The sequence below is a fragment of the Vombatus ursinus genome, unplaced genomic scaffold (genome assembly GCF_900497805.2).
Source record: "Vombatus ursinus unplaced genomic scaffold, bare-nosed wombat genome assembly UNPS02014775.1, whole genome shotgun sequence".
In the NCBI taxonomy this organism is placed as follows: Eukaryota; Metazoa; Chordata; class Mammalia; order Diprotodontia; family Vombatidae; genus Vombatus; species Vombatus ursinus.
Window position 1 is genome coordinate 9,669,060 of NW_020954553.1, and position 20,089 is coordinate 9,689,148.

The 20,089-nt window shown below is 38.4% G+C and overlaps 1 protein-coding gene across 2 annotated transcripts in view; it reads left to right on the forward strand.

The window, feature by feature from the left end:
• The window catches only part of TRIT1 (tRNA isopentenyltransferase 1), an 86,353-nt gene that overhangs the window by 29,584 nt on the left and 36,680 nt on the right, over positions 1 to 20,089 (forward strand). Inside the window, exons 2-3 of one of the 2 annotated variants that reach the window (XM_027864499.1) lie at positions 18,945 to 19,003; positions 19,739 to 19,879. In XM_027864499.1, the coding sequence (XP_027720300.1) occupies positions 19,808 to 19,879 (72 nt within the window). In that variant the 5' untranslated portion in view covers positions 18,945 to 19,003; positions 19,739 to 19,807. The remainder of the gene's footprint in view (positions 1 to 18,944; positions 19,004 to 19,738; positions 19,880 to 20,089) is intronic. The other variant, XM_027864500.1, reaches the window with a different exon arrangement.

Genomic DNA, 20,089 nt, shown 5'->3' on the forward strand with positions numbered 1-20,089 from the left:
ATTGGACTTTCTTACCCTGGTAGCTGGGTTAATTGATCACAATTCTGCTGTATTCATTTGCCTCCAGATGTTGTGTGCCTGGTCTATTGATGAAGTTTTTTCTTTTTGATCAGTAGCAAATTGTTTTGATGCTTACTGCTTTGTAGTACAGTTGAGATCTAATACTGCCAGGTCCCCTTCTTCACTTATTTCCATTATTTCTTTTGAGAATATTGGCCTTCTTTTACTCCTGGTGAATTTCTTTTTTTTTTCCCTAGCTTTATAAAATAATCTTTTTTTAAAAATTGGAATGTTACTGAACTATTGAATTTTAGAAGTTCTTGCTTAGTATTTAGTTGGGGTTTTATTTATTGTTACTAGGTGTGTTTTTTTGTTTGTTTTTGTTTTTTGTCGTATGTCCAATTCTTTTGTTGCTGAAAGCATTTAGAGAGGAAAAAATTTTCATTAAGGACTGCTTTAGTCATATCCCATTACTTTTGGTATGTTGTAATTTTCTTTTGATGAAATTTTCTATTTCTATGATTTGTTTTTTGACCAATTATTTAGGATTAAGTTAGTCTAATTTTAAATGATTGATTCAAAGACTTATTGTTGAATATAATTTTTCTTTCATTGTGGTCCCTACCTCTCCCCCACCAAAGTAGCTGCATGAATTTCTCAAGTACACCCACCCTACTTCTGCAAACATCCTGAGCCCCCAGGATGCTCACACTGTTATGAGGATAAGCAGATTCTGCTTCCCCTGGGGTGAGGAGCCTCACACAGGGAAGAACATGGAATGGGTACATCACAACCCAATGCATAATACTTCTGAAAACTGTGTAAAGGCAGACGTACAAGTGAATTATTTCCTATGTCGTCTTTTGCCTGAAACACCAGTTTTTTGACAGGAATTTCTGCTCTGATAAAGTCATTTGAAAATTTTGTAATTGTGTTCAAATAGTTACAGGGTTTGTCTTGGCAAGTAGACTCCCAAATATTTTGTATTGTCTACAGTTATTTTAAATGGAATTTCTCTATCCCTTCTTGCTAAGCTTAGTTGGTAATATATAGAAATGCTGATGATTTATGTGGGTTTATTTTATATCCTGCAACTTTGCTAAAGTTGCTAATTATTTCAACTAATTTTTAGTTGATGCTCTAGGATTCTTTAAGTATACCATTATATCATCTACAAAGAGTGATAATTTTGTTTCCCAATTGCCTAGTCTAATTCCTTTGATTTCTTTCTCTTCTCTTATTGCTAAAGCTGACATTTCTAGTGCAACACTGAATAATAGTGGTGATAATGGTCCTCCTTGTTTCACTCTTGATCTCACTGGGAAGGCTTCTAGCTTATCCCCATTACAGATAATGCTTGCTGATGTTTTAGACAGATATTATTTATCATTATAAGGAAAGCTCCGTTTATTCCTATACTCTCTAGTGTTTTTATTTTGTCAAAATATTCTGCATCTATTGAGATAATCATATGATTTCTGTTGATTTTGTTATTGATCTGGTCAATTATGTTAATAGTTTTCCTAATATTGAACCAGCCCTGTATTCCTAGTATAAGTCCCACCTGGTCATGGTGTATTATCCTCATGAGAAATTGCTGTAATCTCTTTGCTAATCCTTTATTTAAAATTTTTGCATCAGTATTCATTAGGGAGATTGGTTTATAGTTTTCTTTCTGTGTTTTGGTTCTTCCTGGTTTAGGCACCACATATGTGTCATAAAAGGAATTTGCAGAACTCCTTCTTCACCTATTTTTCCAAATAGTTTATATGGTATTGGAATTAATTGTTCTTCAAATGTTTGATAGAAGTCACTTGTAAATCGACTGGCCCTGAAGATTTTTTCTTAGGAAGTTCATCGATGGCCTGTTCAATTTCTTTTTCTAAAATGGGGTTATTTAAGTATTTTATTTCATTTTCTGTTATTTTATATTTATGTAAATATTGATCTGTTTCACTTATATTGTCAGATTTATTGGCATATTGTTGGGCAAAATAGCTCCTAATTTTTTCTTTAATTTCCCCTTCATTGGGGAATTCACCCTTTTCATTTTTGATATTGGTGATTTGATTTTCTTCTTTTTTTTTTTAATCAGATTAGCCAAAGGTTTATCTATTTTATTTTATTTTTTTCATAAAACCAGCTCTTAGTTTTATTAATTAGTTCAATAATTTTCTTTCAATTTTATTAATTTTTCCTTTGATTTTCAGAATTTCAAATTTGGTATTTAATTGGGGATTTTTAATTTGTTCTTTGTTTCTTTTTAAATTGCATACTCATTCATGATTGAATATTCATCAGTAGATCTGCTCTGTTTTATTGATGTAAGCATTTAGAGGTAAGAATTTTCCCTAAGTACAGCTTTAGCTGAATCCCATAAATTTTGGTATGTTGTCTCAATGTTGCCATACTCTGATGAAATTATTGATTTGTTTCTATGATTTGTTGTTTGATCCACTCATTCTTTAGGATTAGATTTTTTAGTTTCCAATTAAATTTTTTTTTTTAACTTTTTTTGGCGAGGCAATGGGGTTAAGTAACTTGCCCAGGGTCACACAGCTAGTAAATGTCAAGTGTCTGAGGCTGGATTTGAACTCTGGTCCTCCTGACTCCAAGGCCAGAGCTCTATCTACTGCGCCACCTAGCTGCCCCGGTTTCCAATTAATTACTGATCTGTGTTCCCATGACCCTATATTGCATGTAATTTTTATTGCATCATGATCTGAAAAGGATGCATTTAATATTCCTGACTCCTGGGCTGGTGCTCTGTCCAATGTGCCACGTCGCTGTCTCTTATGCTTCTCTTGAGACTTGTATTTGTGTTTGAAGATTTTTTGTTCAGCTCTGGTCTTTTAATTAGGAATGATTGAAAAGCCTCTATTTCATTAAATATCCATTTTCCCCCTGAAGAATTATACTATTTTGGTAGGTAAGTGATTCTTGGTTGTAATCCTAGCTCTTTCACCTTCTGAAATATCATATTCTGAGTCTTCCGGGCTCTTTTAATGTAGAAGCTGCTAAATCCTGTGTTATCCTCACTGTGGCTCCATGGTGTTTGAATTGTCTCTTTCTCGGTGCTTACACTATTTTCTCCTTGATCTGGGAACTCTGTAATTTGCTTATAATATTCCTGGGAGTTTTCATTTTGGGATCTCTTTCAGGAGGTAATTGGTGGATTCTTTCCATTTCTATTTTACCCTCTATTATTAGAATATCAGGGCAGTTTTTCTTGATAATTTCCTGAAATATGCTATCCAGGGTATTTTTTTTTTTTAATTTTATCTTTTCTTTTAGGTAGTCCAGTAATTCTTAAATTATCTCTTCTGGATCTATTTTCCAGGTCAGTTATTTTTCCAATGAGAAATTTCACATTTTCTCCTATTTTTTTCATTCTTTGATTTTGTTTTATTGTTTCTTTATGTTTCATGGAGTCATTACCTTCTGCCTGTCCAGTTCTAATTTTTTTTTTTAAGGCAATTGGGGTTAAGTGACTTGCCCAGGGTCACACAGATAGTAAGTACCAAGTGTTTGGTCTGAGGCTGGATTTGAACTCAGGTCCTCCTGACTTCAGGGCTGGTGCTCTATCCACTTCGCCACCTAGATGCCCCTCCAGTTCTAATTTTTAAGGAATTATTTTCTTCAGTGAACTTTTGTACTTCCTTTTCCATTTCACCACTTATGCTTTTTAAGGAGTTGTTTTCTTCAGTAAATTTTTGTGTCTCCTTTTCCATTTGACCAATTCTTTTTTTAAGGACTTGTTTACTGTGGTGAATTTTTGTATATCTTTGCTTTTTTTTTTTTGTGCTTCCTTTTTACCAAGCTGTTGACTCTCTTTTCATGATTCTTTTGCGTTACTCTTTTGTTTTCCCAGTTTTTCTTCACCCTCTCTTATTTGATTTTTAAAATCCTTTTTGAGCTTATCTAAGAATTCTTTCTTTCTTCCACTCTCTCTCTCTCTTTTTTTTTTAGACCTTAGACCAATTCACATTTTTCTTTGAGCCTTCGCATGTAGCCGTTTTGGCCACTGTTGTCTCTTCTAAGTTTGTGCCTTGATCTTTCCTGTCACCATAGTAACTTTCTTGGTTCTGGTTCTTCTTTTTTTGTTTGTTTTGCTCATTTTTCTGCCTATTTTGTGACTTTTTACTTTACGTAGAAGTTGGGCTCTGCTCCTGGAGTGGAGAAGACACTGACCCAAGCTTCTTGGTGCTTGGGTCTTGCTGCTGGCTTGTATGGGTTGGGGGGGGGGGGGAAGCTTGCTGCAGGCTGGCTTGCTTGGAACCATGTTCTCACTCCAGTAAGGCAGACTTTTCCTACTGAATCCTCCAAGCTGTCCTAGGCTGGAAAATTACTTCACTGCTCCAAAATTGATTTTGAGGCATTATTACAAGGTTGTTTGGAGGGGAATTTGGGATAGTTCAGGTGAGTTCCTACCTCCCTCAGCCATCTTGGCTCCAGAATAACCTCATTACTTTTTTCAACTTAGCATATTAGTGGAGTTGTACACAACTCCAGTATTTAAATTACCAGAAAGAATTTGATGCTCTCATGCTGTCCTTTTGGATGAGATGAAGAGATATGGGCTAGATCAGAGGTGTTAGACTAGAGGCCTGCAAAAGTTCCTAGTGCAGCTAAACCAAATTAAGATGTAATTGGGAAATATTTAACAAAATAAATAAAGATGCAATACAACAGAGATAATGTTAATTTGTGGATTTCTAAGTCAATATGTGGCAAACATGGATCTTTTTCTATTTGAGTTTGACACCACTGGGTAAGATGATAGTATCACTGTTGAGTTGATTCTGGATTGGTTGATGGATCTGATGAATTGTTGAAGGGCTCTCTGCTATTAAGTTTCAAAAGATTGGCTTCATGAATACAACATGGGGCTGTAGATGTAACTAGGAAAGTAGATCCTTTTGGGAAGTCTGAGGGTTTTCATGGGCTATGAATTTGGAGTGTACGTTAACTGTTTGACTCGATGACCAAATGTTATCCCTATACCATGTTAAAAGAGGTAGAGTGTACTTACTGAGGGAAGCAGTAGTTCCCCTGTAATTTGTACTAGTTGGGCCCTGTTTAAAGGAACCATATTTTAGAAAACAGGCTGGAATATATCTGGAAAAGGATGACCACGGTGATAGGAGGCATGAAGAACATGCTTCCTTCCATATATTATCACTCAAATGAAATACTGATATTTAGCCTGCAGAATGGAAGACTTGGAAAGGTACATACTTGTCTTCAGGTATTTGAAGGGTTGTAATATGGAAGAGGAACTGGACTTTCTCTGGCTCCAGGGAGGAGTACTAGAGAGCAATGAAGAGAAGTTGCAGGGTTATATTTAGGTTGGATGCAGGGATATACTTTCTAACAGTTAGAGCTGTTCAAAAATAGATTGGTCCACTTTGGGAGGCAGTGAATCTTCCCCCTTCATTGGGGGATCTTCAAATAAGAGGCTGGATGACTACTTGAATTGAGAATTATTGTAGAAAAGAGTTCGCATATGTGATGGACTAGATTACCTGTATAGGAAGGCTTTTTAGGAAAACTAGCACCTGATCTAATCCTTAAAAGAAGGGAAATATTCTGAAAGGTATGGCCACTGAGGTCCATTCCAGCTCTGAAGTTGTATGATTCTGAAAAATTTCATGAAAAGGAATTCTTTTGAAGGAGTGCCTGAGGGGCAACCTGTGAGACTGCATGAGGTGGGAAAGGACATGATGACACCAGGTTACAGTAGTTCACTACCCACCCCAGTTTGTCTAGAACATGGGACTCATGGAGAGGGAAAGTAATGGGAAATGAGGCCATTAAGATAGGGTGGACATAACTTGCTTTAGGAAACTCTTTGACATGGTAGAACTGAGTGTTCTACCAAATATTAAAATAGCAAAGTTGCTTCTGCTATTTATTGGACCAGCATACAGATCTGGGACTGGTTCATCTGTCAACTGGCTACTTTCCTACTGCCTGCAAACATATCTGTGTTTTCCTTATTAAAAAAAAAAACCTCACTTGATCTGACCACCCTTGCTAGCTATCATCCCTCATCTCTCCTTTATTTTATGGCTAAACTCCTTGAGAAGACTGTCTGCAGGAAATATCTTTCCTGGAAAATGCCTTTCCTTTCACTCTTTTTAAAGACTCTTTGCAGTTTGGCTTCAGACCTCATCCTTCAATTGGAACTGCTCTCTTCAAAGTTACCGGTGATCTAATTGCTAAATCCAATGGCGTTTTCTCAGCTCTCATCCTTCTTGACCTCTCTGCAGTCTTCGATACCATTGATCATTTTCTTCTTGATATTCTCTTCTCTCTAGGTTTTTGTGACACTTCTTTCCTGATTCTCCTGCTCGTCTGACTGATTCTTCTGTCTCTTTTGTTGGATCTTTATCTGGGTCATGCCCATTAACTGTAGGTGACCAACAGGGCACAGGATTCTGTCCTGTGCCTTTTTCTGTTTTCTTTTGGTATTATTTCATTTAATATTCTCATGAATTCTCATGGATTCAGTTAACATCTCTTTGTGGGGGATTCTCAGATATAGTTATCTAGCCCTAACTCTTCTTCTTAACTCCAGTCTTTCATCTCCAATTAACTTTTGGACATTTGAATTATATCTCCTATAAATATCTTAAACTCAACATGTCTAAAACTGCACTTATCACCTCCTTCTACTTTTCCTAACTTCCCTCTTACTGTATAGGGTACCATCATCCTCCCAGTTACCCAGGCTTGCTACTTAAGTACCATCCCTTAACTCCTTGTATCTGATCTTTTGCTGATTTTACCTTCCCAACACCTCTGGCATATACCCCTTTGTTTCCTCTGACACTACCAGCCCCCTGTTGCAGGCCTTCCTAGCTTTATACCTGGACTATTGCAATAGCCTGCAGGTTGGTCTCCCTGCCACAAGTCTCTCCACACTGCAGCGCATCCTCCAGCTCAGCTGCCGAATTGTTCTTCCTAAAACATAGGTCTAATCATATCACCCTCTATTCAGTAAACTCCAGTGGTTCCCTCTTACTTCCAGTATCAAATATAAAATCCTTTTTGACAGCATTCAAAACCCTTCGTAATCTGGCACCTTTCTGCCTTTCCAGTCGTCTGTCTTCCTCTCCTCCACCTTCTGACACTGACCTCCTTGCTGTTTCTCATACTGCTGCCATTTTCTGACTAAGCATTTTCACTGGCTGTCTCTGCTGCCTGCAACGCTCTTCCTCTCATCATATCCACTGCCTGGCTTCCCTGGATTCCTTCAAATCCTAGTATTTGCAGAAAGGTCTTTCTTAATCTTAGGGCTATCCCTTTGAGATGATCTCCAATTTATCATGACTATATCTTGTTTAAACATACTGTTTTCATGCCATCTTCCCCATTAGACTGTGAATTCCTTGAGAGCAGAGACTTTTTATGCCTTCTGTATTCCTATCACTTAGCACAATACTTGGCACATGGTAGGTGCTTAATAATAACTTAATAATAGTTGACTCTAAATGTATACTTGCAGATTGAGGGGTAAAAAGGTACAATTATGAACTGCATAGTTGCTATGCTTCTACCATTTAACTGTGTTGTAGATTTTACATTGTTCCTGTAAGCAGCATTTGGAATCAGAAAACCTGGGTTATAGTTCCAGCTCTGCTACTTTGTACTTTTGTGACCTTGAACAAAATTGGAGCATTTCAAGTTGAAAGGGACCTCATCTGCCATCCTGCCCAACCTGTTCCTGAAAGGAGTCTCTGGCATAGCTTACTATGATAGTGGTTATACAGACACTGCCTTCTGAAGGAGCTCTTTCCACTTTGAGACAGTCGTCTTTGTGTTTTTGTTGTTTTGGTCATTTACTGAATATTTAATGCAGGATGCGGTGTATATAGACTATCATGAAATGCCATTATCTTTTTTTTAATTAATTTATTTTGCTTTATCAACAATCACTTCCATGAGCTTTTGAGTTTAAAATTTTTCTCTCCCTCCCTCCCCAGTATGGCACACAGTCTGACCTAGGCTATACATATATTCCTATAAAACATCTTTTCACATTAGTGATGTTGTAAGGAAGAATTAGAACCAATACGAGGAACCACAAGAAAGAGAAAACAAAACAAAACAGAAGGAAAACAAATAGCAAATAGTATGTTTCGATCTGCATTCAAACTCCATAGTTCTTTGGATGTGGATAGCATTTTCCATTATGAGACTTTTGGAGATGTCTTAGATCCTTGCATTGCTGAGAAAGGCTAAGTCTGTCAAAGTTAGTCATCGCACAATGTGGCTGTTACTGTGTACAACGTTCTCCAGGTTCTGCTCACTTCACTCAGCATCAGTCCATACAAGTCTTTCCAGGTTTTTCTGAAGTTCACCTGCTCATCTCTTATAGCACAATAATATTCCATTACATTCATATACCACAACTTTTTTTTGGTCATTTTTTTATTAATTTATTTTGATTTATCAACAATCATTTCCATATGCTTTTGAGTTTAAAATTTTTTCCCCCTTCCTCCCCACCACCCTCCCCAAGATGGCGCACAATGTGATATAGGCTATACATATACGTTCCTATTAAACATATTTTTACATTAGTGATGTTGTAAGGAAGAATTAGAACCAATAGGAGGAACCACCAGAAAGAGGAAACAAAACTTAAAAGAAGAGAAAGAAAAATAGCAAATAGTATGCTTCAATCTGCATTCACATTCCATAGTTCTTTCTTTGGATGTGGATAGCATTTTCCATTATGAGACTTTTGGAGCTGTCTTAGATCCTTGCATTGCTGAGAAGGGTTAAGTCTGTAAAAGTTAGTCATTGCATGACGTGGCTGTCATTGTACAACGTTTCTCTTGATTCTGCTCACTTCACTCAGCATCAGACCACACAAGTCTTCCCAGGTTTTTCTTAAGTCAGCCTGTTCATCGTTTCTTATAGTACAGTAGTATTCCGTTACATTCATATACCACAACTTGTTCAGCCATTCCCCCATTGATGGGCATCCTCTCAATTTCCATTTCTTTTCCACCACAAAAAGAGCTGCTATAAATATTTTTGTACGTGTGGGTCCTTTTCTCATTTGTATGATCTCTTTGGGATACAGCCCTAAAAGTGCTATTGCTGGGTCAAAGGGTATGCACATTTTGATAGCCTTTTGGGCATAGTTCCAAATTGCTCTCCAAAATGGTTGGATCGTTTCACAACTCCACCAACAGTGCATTTGTGTTCCCATTTTCCCACATCTTCTCCAACATTTATCATTTTCCTGCTTTGTCATGTTGGCCAATCTGATAGGTGTGATGTGGTACCTCACAGTTGTTTTGATTTGCATTTCTCTAATCAATAATGATTTAGAGCATTTTTTCATTTGACTATAGATGGCTTTAATTTCTTCATCTGAAAACTGCCTGTTCATATTCTTTGCCCATTTATCAATTGGGGAATGACTTGTATTCTTATAAATTTGACTTAATTCTTTATATATTTAGAAATGAGGCCCTTATCAGAGAGACTGGTTGTAAAAATTCTTTCCCAATTTTATACTTTCCTTCTAATCTTGGTTGCATTGGCTTTATTTGTGCAAAAACTTTTCGCTTTAGTGTAATTAAAATTATCCATTTTGCATCTTGTAATGTTTTCTATTTCCTGTTTGGTCATGAATTCTTATGTTTTCCATAAATCTGATAAGTAAACTATTCCTTGCTCTCCCAGTTTGTTTATAGTATCAGCCTATATATTTAAATCATGAACCCATTTTGACTTTGTTTTGGTATGTAGTATGAGATTTTGATCTATGCCTAGTTTCTGCCATACTCTTTTCCAGTTTTCCCAACAGTTTTTGTCAAATAGTGAGTTCTTATCCCAGAAGCTGGGGGAAATGTCATTATCTGAATGGGCATACAGAGTTGCAGCCCTTCTAATGGAAAGCAGAATACCGTGTGTGGTACAGACAGTTGAACTCATGGATAATAATTGCTCATTTTTAGAAATTTTTTCTTGACATCAAATCTAAATCTTCCTCTTGGTACTTTATATTCATTGCTCCTATTTCTGTCCTCAGGGACCAAACAGAATAAATCTAATCTGCCTTCATCATAACAGCACTCCATATACTTAAAAACGGCTGTCATGTTCCCTGAGTTACCTCTCCAACCTCATTCCTTCAACTGATTCTCATATGATTGAGACTCAAGGCACTTTAGCATCTGGGTTGTCCTCCTGGATGATCTCTAACTTATCCTTGACCTTGCTGAACTATGACTCTCCCAGCTGAGTGCAGTCCTCTCGATGTGGTGTGACCAGAGTCGACTGCGGGACTGTGGTTTCTTTAGGGCTTGGAAGTTGTGCTGCTCTTGATGCAGCCAAAGTCACATCAGCTGTTTGGGCTGCCACATTGATTCACTGAGCTGACACAGTTTTGATACTTCTGGATCTTGTTCAAACTGTTGTAGAATGGTTTCTCTTACATCGTACATTGAAGTTGCTTTTTGTACAACCTGAGTAAAACTTCACCTCTCCCTTCAGAGCGTGAGGTTGTTGGATTAGATGATCTCTAAGCCCCCTCCCCAGCTCTAACTCTAAGAGCTGGTTTTGTAAAGTTCCTTCATTGCCAATAGTTATTGTTGTGTACCTGAAAAGCTGAACTTTTATTCACAGGGGATGTGATTTCTAGTATTCTGAGTGAGATTAGGAATCAAAGCATCGGACATTTAGCTTCATCTTTAAGCAGGGTTTGAGATTTTGTATACCGTTGTTGTAAAGCTTTTAGTTTGGCAGTTCTAGAAATAAGATGCGAACTGTTGCTTTTCTAGAGCTGTCAAATCCTTTGCATCCTTCTGTGAGTTACTTGGGCATTTTGGAGACCAGGGAAAATTCAGACTATTCCTTTTAGTAAATAATTAGGACTATTGGAGGTTGGGGTGAGAGGCCATTTTCTCTTCCAGAGTCTAGTCCACCTACCCAACATTTTCATGATCAGTTAAACATTAAACCTACAGATGATTCAGGGAAATGTTTATATGGAAATTTAACCAGGCTCTACAAGACCATCTTACAATAGACTTGAGGAGAGATATATGTCTTCTAGCTGCTTTCTGTCCTAGGAGCACTTGGTATAGGTAGATAGACATTTTTAGCTCATATTTCCTTTTGAATGTGCTATGCTGGAGTGGAGAATCCTCATAGGATATAATATTGAAGTCTGTTTTCTTGGGCACTGATGCCGCTAGGCAGCTACTTCTGATGGTTGAATTACTCTGTTTAAATTTCTGTAACTAAGATTATAACATCATTTGGAATTTTGAGCCACAGCAAAAGCAGACTTCACCAAAACTATATTAGAGGGCTCCTTTCCTTTCTTGCTTGGGAGAACTTGTCAGATCATGCTCTGTTGGGGTAGCTTTTGAGCATCCATAGACCTCTGTGCCAAGATGACATTGCATATAGACATCAAAAGGGATGTGAAGACTAATTTACATTTTTGTAACGTGTAATGTTTATAAACTGCTTTCCTGTGAAATTTTTTTTGGGGGCTGGGCAATGGGGTTAAGTGTCTGAGGCCACATGTGAACCACCTGACTCCAGAACCAGTGCTCTATCCACTGTGCTCTAGCTGCCCCTTTCCTGTGAATTTTAGTAGTTCAAGTATTTTAACTACTTTATAGATGAGGAAGCTCAGGTCTAGAGAGATGAAATGACTCGCCTGGAGTTTAATACTGAGTAGCCCAGCAAGCTTGAGTCTGGCACATTGTACCGTGCCGACTCTTAGGAGTGGTGTAATACAGAGCAACCAGCTCTGTGATTTCTTAAAGTTTCTTCCCCTCTCTGGACCTCTGCTTCTCATCAGTAATATGAAGAAGCCCTATTAATTGAGCTTAAAGAGGCCTTTCAACTTGACAACGTGGTGTAGTTAAAAAATGCACTGGACTTTTGGCAAAGTTGACAAATAAGGAAAGTGTTGGAGGTGTGCTGCAAGAAAACAAGCACACTAAATGCACTGTGCTGGAGCTTTGAATTGGTCCAGCTGTTTTGGAAAGCAATTTGGAACTGTTGCCAAAATTGCTAAATTTTTACCCAGCTGTATCTCCTACTAGGCCTGTACCCTGAAGAGATCACAGGGGCAGCTAGGTGATGCAATGAATAGAGTACCAGCCCTGAAGTCAGGAGGACCTGAGTTCAAATATGACCTCAGATATTTGACGCTAGCTGTGTGAACCTGGGCAAGTCATTTAACCCTGATTGCCTCACCAAAAAAAAAAAAGATCATAGAAAGAGGAAAAGGACCTATAGATACAAAAATATTTATAGCAGCCATTTTTGTATTAGTAAAGAACTAGAAACTAAAGGTGTACCCATCCATTGGGTGGTGACTAAATTATGGTGTGTGAATGTAATGAAATACTACTCGGCTGTAAGAAAAAATGAGGAAGAAGGGATAGGGAAGGGAATAAGTATTTGTATCGAGCCTACTATGTGCTAGGCTCTGTGCTAAGACTTTACAATTACTGCAAGGCAGGTACTGTTATTAGCCCCATTTTACAATTGAAGAAATTTGAGGCAAATAGAGATTAAGTGACTTGCCCAGAGTTGTGTAGCTATTAAGTGTCTGAGGCTGGATTTGAGCTTAGCACTTCCTGATTCCAAGCCTCATGCTCTATTCACTGTGCCACGTAGCTGCCTTTGAAAGATGTAAGAACCCTGATCAACTAAGTGATCAACCACGATCCTAAAGCAGGAGTAGGCCCTAAAGCAGGAGTAGGTGTATTCTTAGTTCACAGACACTAAACAAACAGGCCTGGGGATTTGGTGAATTTGACTCTAGGGCCTTAGTTTACTACCCACTGTTCTAGACAACTGATGAAACATTCCACCCACCTCATAGAAGTGATGGACTCAGGCTGCAGAATGAGACATAAGATTTCTGGACATGATCAATGTGGGGATTTCTTTTAGTTGGTTATGCTTATTTGCTGCAGGGATGTTGTTCCTTTTTTCTTTTTCAGTAGGGGCAAAATGTGAGGGAGAGAAATAGTAGATTTTTGTTAAAAAAAAAAGATGTGAGTAGTATTGTTGAAAAAAGGGGAGAGATGGGAAGAAGGAGGATGAGATAGTAATTGTGTTTACTTTTTCCTTTTGACTTCTGGACAAAATCAGAATATGTCAGAGCTGAGTGGGACATTCATGTTACAGATGAGAAAACTGAAATTCTTAGAAAAGCAAAATGGCCAAGGTCATATGGCTAGTAAGTAGCAGACTTGGGCTTGGTTCTCAGCTATCTTGAGTGCCCTTGTCTTTCAACCAAACATTTTTTGCTTTGAAAGTTTTCAAAGAGTCATATAGTTCATACCCACAGTATATTTTTGAACAGTTTGTAGAGGTCTGCTAAAAAAGACGTAATTGAAAAAGAATACCATGATTTCACTATGCTGAGATGCAGTGAGTTTAACACTGCCAGGCACAAGATAACTTGTAGTTGGAAACTGACCCTTCCTCTTATCGAAGCTTCGTCTGTATTATTACTTATTCTATTTGTTCTTTCCCTATTTTCTGACTTTATTTCTGCTGGAAATTGGTTGGTCTCTTTACTACATTAAATTTAGCAGTCATTACGTTGTTTTTCTGCTGTTTTCAGAAATACCACTATTGAATTCTAGGTGAAACTGTAATAGCCAAGAACATGCCCTCGTCCTTTCTTGCCAACATTTTTGAAATATTCTAATAAGATCACCTCATATTTCTCTCCTGTCTATCTCTTGCCAAGATTTTGGGAATATTCTAATAAGACTGCTTTGCATGTCTATCTAGACCATTACCCATAGGCTACCCAAGTAATCTTAACCAGTTCTCTGCTTGATCATGTTGTTACTCTATTCCAAAACCTTCAGATTACCCGTTGCCTACCAAATAAAGTATAAGCTCCTGCCTTTGCATCTAGGGGCCTCCACCGTCTGACTCCAGCTGACCTATCAGCATTATGTCATTCTGTTTCCTTTTGTTCTAGCCGAAGTGGACTCCTACATCTTTCCTTGTCCTTCCTGCTATAATCTCCCTGCCTTGCTTACAATACCTGAAATGGATGTCCTCCAAGCCCCCCTCTGTCTCCATCATCCAGTAGTTAAAATCCTTCTTTCGTTTGGTGAGGCCAACTTGGGCCTAGTAGTTGCTGAACTGAATGCTCTAGATTCTGTTGTGGACTCTCCTCTTCCTGAGACACTCTCGGTAAGCACATCAGCTCCCAAGAGTTTAGTTCTTATCTCTGTGCAGGTGACATAAAGGATACCTTTATCCTTTATCTAAATTATCTATCCATTTTGACCTTATCTTGGTAGATGGTGTGAGATGGGGAAATTGATGTTTGGTCTATACCTAGTTTCTGCCAAACTGCTTTCCACTTTTCCCAGAAGTTTTTGTCAAATAGTGAGTTCCTGTTCCAAAAGGTTGGGTCTCTGCATTTATCGAACACTAAATTACTATGGTCATTTGCTACTGTGTGTTGTTGCTCATCTACCTTTGGTGTACACCTTTCACCCAACTCTCACAGCTCCAAGAAGCTGTAGCGTTTGTGGTGGTCACACCCTGGTAAAATCATCTTGGCAGACAGGCTAAACCACGTTGAGAGTCACTGACAGGCCTCAAATCTATTGGTGAGTTAGGGGGTTGTCTACCCCAAGCGTGTGAAGACTTCTTCTGGCAGAATGGGCAGATGAGAACAATTTGTTCCAACAGCCATGAAGCAAGTGCTTTGCAGTGAGTAGAGCTTTGTCAGACATCAAAGACACCAAGGTCATCTATTTCATTCCAGGGCATTGCCAGTAGTCCTGACTTTTAAAAAAAAAATTAATTTATTTATTTTGATTCATCGACAATCATTTCCATAATCTTTTGAGTTTTAAATTTTTCTCCCCCTCCCTCCTCACCTCCTTTCCCAAGAAGGCATGCAATCTGATATAGGCTATACATATACATTTCTATTAAACATATTTTCACACTACTCATGTTTTGTTTTTTTTTTTTGGCTAGGCAATGGGATTAAGTGACTTGCCCAGGTCACCCCACTAGTAAGTGTTATGTGTCTGAGGCCGGATTTGAACTCAAGACCTCCTGACTCCAAGGCCAGAGTTTATCCACTGTGCCACCTAGCTGCCCCACTAGTCATGTTCTAAGGAAGAATTAGAACCACAAGAAAGAAGAAACAAAACAGAAGGAAAAAAAAGGAGCAAATAGTGTGCTTCAATCTGTATTCAAACTCCATAGTTCTTTCTTTGGATGTGGATAGCATTTTCCGTTATGAGACTTTTGGAGATGTCTTAGATCCTTGCATTGCTGAGAAGGGTTAAGTCTGTCAAAGTTAGTCATTGCATGACGTGGCTGTCATTGTGTACAACGTTTCTCTTGATTCTGCTCACTTCACTCAGCATCAGACCCTACAAGTCTTCCCAGGTTTTTCTGAAGTCAGCCTGTTCATCGTTTCTTATAGTACAGTAGTATTCCGTTACATTCATATACCACAACTTGTTCAGCCATTCCCCAATTGATGGGCATCCCCTCAATTTCCAATTCTTTGCCACCACAAAAAGATCTACTGTAAATATTTTTGTACGTGTGGGTCCTTTCCCCCTTTTTATTACCTCTTTGGGATACAGCCCTAAAAGTGCTATTGCTGGGTCAAAGGGTATGCACATTTTTATAGCCCTTTAGGCATAGTTCTAAATTGCTTTCCAAAATGGTCGGACAGTAGTCCTGACTTTTGTCCTGCTGCTGGACTTCGATGACTCAAAGAGAGTGTGAGGCTGATGACTGTGCATAACTCTGCCTCACTTAAATTCAATTCACATTCAAGTCAAGACATCACCCTGTGATATCATTGGTCTTTTGAAACAAAGGGCAGACAACATGCAGGTGACTCATAGATCCATTGTATATCCAGCAAAAGTCACTTTTCCACGTGCTTCAATCCTGTATCACCAGTTGTCTATTAGACATTTCAAACTGGATGTCTTAGAGACAACTAAAGTTCAGAGTGTCCAGAATGGAGCATCTTTCCCCTCAAACCCTCTCCTCTTTTAAATTTCCGTATTTCTATGCAGGACACCTTAATCTTTCTAGTATCCTAGGTTTGTAATCTCCATGTTATTCTTAACTCTTCAGTCTCTCTCACCTCACATAACCAGTCACTTGTCATATCATGCCATTTCCACTTCTGTAACATCTTTCACAACCAACTCCTTTCTACTCACACATCCATCACCTTAGTCCAGGCTATACTCACCTCCCACCTGGATTACTTTTAACAGCCTCTTGAACGTTTTCTGCTTCAAGTCCCTTGTCTTTCTCGTCCATCCCACGTACTGCCATTGGAGTGATTTTCTTTAATTGTAGATTTAACCGTGTCACTCCCTTCTTCATTCCAGTGGCCCCTTATTGCGTCTAGAATAAAAGTTTAGTTTTTTAAATCTTCATAATCTGGCTTCAGCCTTTTTCTGGCCTCAATGAACATTACTCCCTCTGTTACTCTTACTCTGTTATCCATCTCAGTTGGGCACCTCTCTTTTTCTCTTTAACATTTAATCTCCCTCCTCTATGCCTTTAAATTGTTCATTCTTCTTTATACCTTTAATATGCTCTCTGTCCTTACCTCCACCTCAGAGGATCCCTCTCTTCCTTCATGATGAAGCCCAAATACCTTCTACATAAAGTCTTTTCTGATTTCCCCAACTGCTAGTATCCTCTATTCAAACTATATACAAACTATATACAAACAAATTTATTTGTATTTAATCTCTATTTACTTATGTGTGCTTGTTGTCTTCCCCGTTAGGCTGTTCCCCATTAGTAAGTTCCTTGTGAGTAAGGGTTGTTACTCATTTTTTTTTCCTTCACTTCCTTATCACTTAGGTCAGTACTTAAATCCTTGATTGATGTCCCGGTGTGATCTCAGTGAAATTTGCAGTCTTTTCTTCTTTGGTTACTTGATTAGATAATGTATAAACAAGGGAGAATATAGAATAAGAAAAGCTTTTAATATTTGCAAGAATGCTTATTATTTGTGTTTACTCAGGTAACTGTGTATCTTGAAGGATTAGTCTTCTTTTTCAAACAGATGTTTTCAGACATGTCTTTACCTGGGACTCTGTGTTTGGAAAAGGGTGGATCTGAACTTTTACCAGGCAGAATGACAGATAAAGAGCCAGCAGACAAGATGTTCCTGTCTGGGTAGTGAGACTTTTGCTTAGTGACCTGCAAAGTAGAGTTCAGGGAAATCAAATACTTCTTTTTGGTTACTGTGTGGTTTCAAGGTTTGGCTATGCCACTAATGTGTATGACAATGGGCAGGTGAGTTAGACTCTTTTAGCCTCAGTTTACTCAGCTATAAAAATGGGATTAATGATACTTGTACTACTGTCTGGCTGAGTGGTTGTGAAGAAAGCACTTTGTGCCCCCATGTAAGAAGCATTGTTATTTTGTTCAAGATACTGTGCTAGGTGCTAGTGATACACAAAATGAAAATCATTCCCTGCCTCCAAGGCACTTGCATGAGGTTGCTGGGAAAGGGGGGTGGGTGGGAGGGAAATGATATATGAACAGATAGAAGTATATAATAGATAATTTGAGTAAAAAGGACAGGAGCACTAAGACGTTCAGGACAGACTTCCTATAGCAGATGGCACATGAGTTGAACATGAAAAGACGCTAGGAATTCCAGGGGGCCGAGGTGACGAGGGAGTGCATTTCAGATATAGGGGACAGTCAGCCAGTGAAAAGACAGCGATTCACACAGGAACGAAGTGGGGTGATTCATGAGTTTAGGAAATACTGTAACAATAAGTAAACTAGTGTGAATATGAAATAAGCCTGGTAATGTAGGCTGGAGGCAGAATTTGTGATACCCTTTAAATGCCAAGTTGAGTTTCTAGAGGCAAGAGGGAGCCACTAAAGAAAGGTTCTTAAGGAGAGTGACAGTATTAGTCTTATACTTTAGAAGAATTGTTTTGGCAGCTCTGTGGAGAATTGGAGAGAGAAGAGACTGAAAGCTGGGAATCTGAGGAGGCGGATGTAGTAGTTTAGGGGAGAGTGTGAGGACTCAAAGTAGGGTAGTGACTTTGTGAATGGAGAGAAAGAGATTGGTGCCAAAGATGGTGGGGAGGTAAATGGACAAGATTGGAGAACCAGTTGGATATGGGGAGAAGGATGATGGAAAGTGAAAAGTGGAGTACGATTCTAAGGATGCAAATCTAGGTGGTTGGGAGGATGGTGGCACCCTCAAAAAAATAGCAACATTTTGATGAGGGAAGAGTTTTGGGGAAAGGTAAGTATTATAGTTAGACATGTTGCATTTGAGAAGCTTTTAGGACATCCATTCAGAGATGCCTAGCAGGGAGCTAGTGATAAGGGGACTGTAGTTCAGGAGAGAAACTGACAATATAGATCTGGGAATCATCTGACTTAAGGTGATTATTTATCCCATTAGAACAGATGGAAATCACAAAGAGATAGGTTAGAGACAGACAAAAAGAAGGGTCCATGAAGAAAGTGGGACATGAATGAAGACCTAGAAAAGGAGACTAAATAGAGGTCAGACAGGTAGAAGGAGAACCAGGAGAGAGCAGTGTCATGACAATGTAGGAAAGAGTGGTCCAACAATGTCAAATGCAGCTAGGTGCCACAGTAGACGGAGCCTGGGGTCAGTAAGATCCAAGTTCGAAGTCAGCTTCCCACATTTAACTGTGTGACCTTGGACAAGTCACTTAACCTTTATTTGCTTCAATTTCTTCATCTGTAAAGTGGGAGTGATAATAATAATAATAGTACCTACTTTGTTAGCTCTGAGGATCAAATGAGATATTTGCAAAGCACTTATCACAGACTCTGGTATATTATAGGTGATACATAAATGCTTATTCTCTTCTCTTCCCTCCCTTTCTCTCCATCCCATCTTTGCCCTAATATTTCAGAGAGGTCAAGCAGGAAGAAGGTTGAGAGACCATCAGATTTAGCAACTGAGAGATTTTAGGTGAGAGCAATGAATTTTAAGGGGTTGTAAAATTATGAACTATTATTATTTGGGATCTTAACATCAGATTAGTAGACTTGATGTAAGAAAATGAACAGAGAAACAGACCTATCTAGAAATTGACTTGTCTAAATCCTGAGTACCATTCACAAATGAAATGTCAACACATTTTCAAAGAGCGCTATTAGTAATGCAGAATTTCATCTTAATTTTGCCTTATGATAAACTGAATAAACAAAACAAAGAATCCATTATGAGGTACTTTTAAAAACTCAATCTTTGAGAACCTTTTTTTAGACTCAAACTGTGTACTTAATTCTGCTTATATCATTAAAGCTAATAGTTTTAATTTGATAGAAAAGCCCTTATTACAACTACTTCCAGTCTGTCTAGTTCAGAATTTCTTAACCCAAAAGTCTATAAAGTTGTTTTTTAAATATCTTGATAACTATTTCAGTATGATCGGTTACCTCTTATATTTTACGCATTTAAAAACATTCTGAGAAAGGATTGATTGGCTTCACCAGATTGTCAGAAGGGTCTCTGACATAAAAACAGTTAAGAAACCCTGGTCCTAGGGTCTTTATAAATGGAAGTCTTTAGTGCCCAGGAACGGCCCAATCTGCCCCTGACTCCTCTCTTCCCACTCTCCCACCTCACTGGTATTTGATCTACATTATTTGATTATGTGAAGGAGGCAGTTTGATTTTCTGATTTTAACTTTCTGTTCTGTAGGTGTATGAGGGTCTAAATATCATCACCAACAAGGTCTCCCCCCAAGAACAGAGACTCTGCCAACACCATATGATCAGCTTTGTGGATCCCCTTGTGAAGAATTACACTGTGGTGGACTTCAGGAACAAAGCAACTGCCCTAATATCCTTCAAGAAAGCAGGCAGCTGGTTTTGGAGTATGGGGGGGCGGGGGGCGGAGAACAGTGACCAGAGGCAGAAAAATTATCTCCTTATTCCTTGTAGTAATGCTTTCCCTTGCACCAAGAGGGCCTAAGGTCTTGGACTAGAAGATTCTAAGAATTCTTCCAATTCTAATTTCTGTGACTAAATAGCAAGATTTGATAATTCTCCA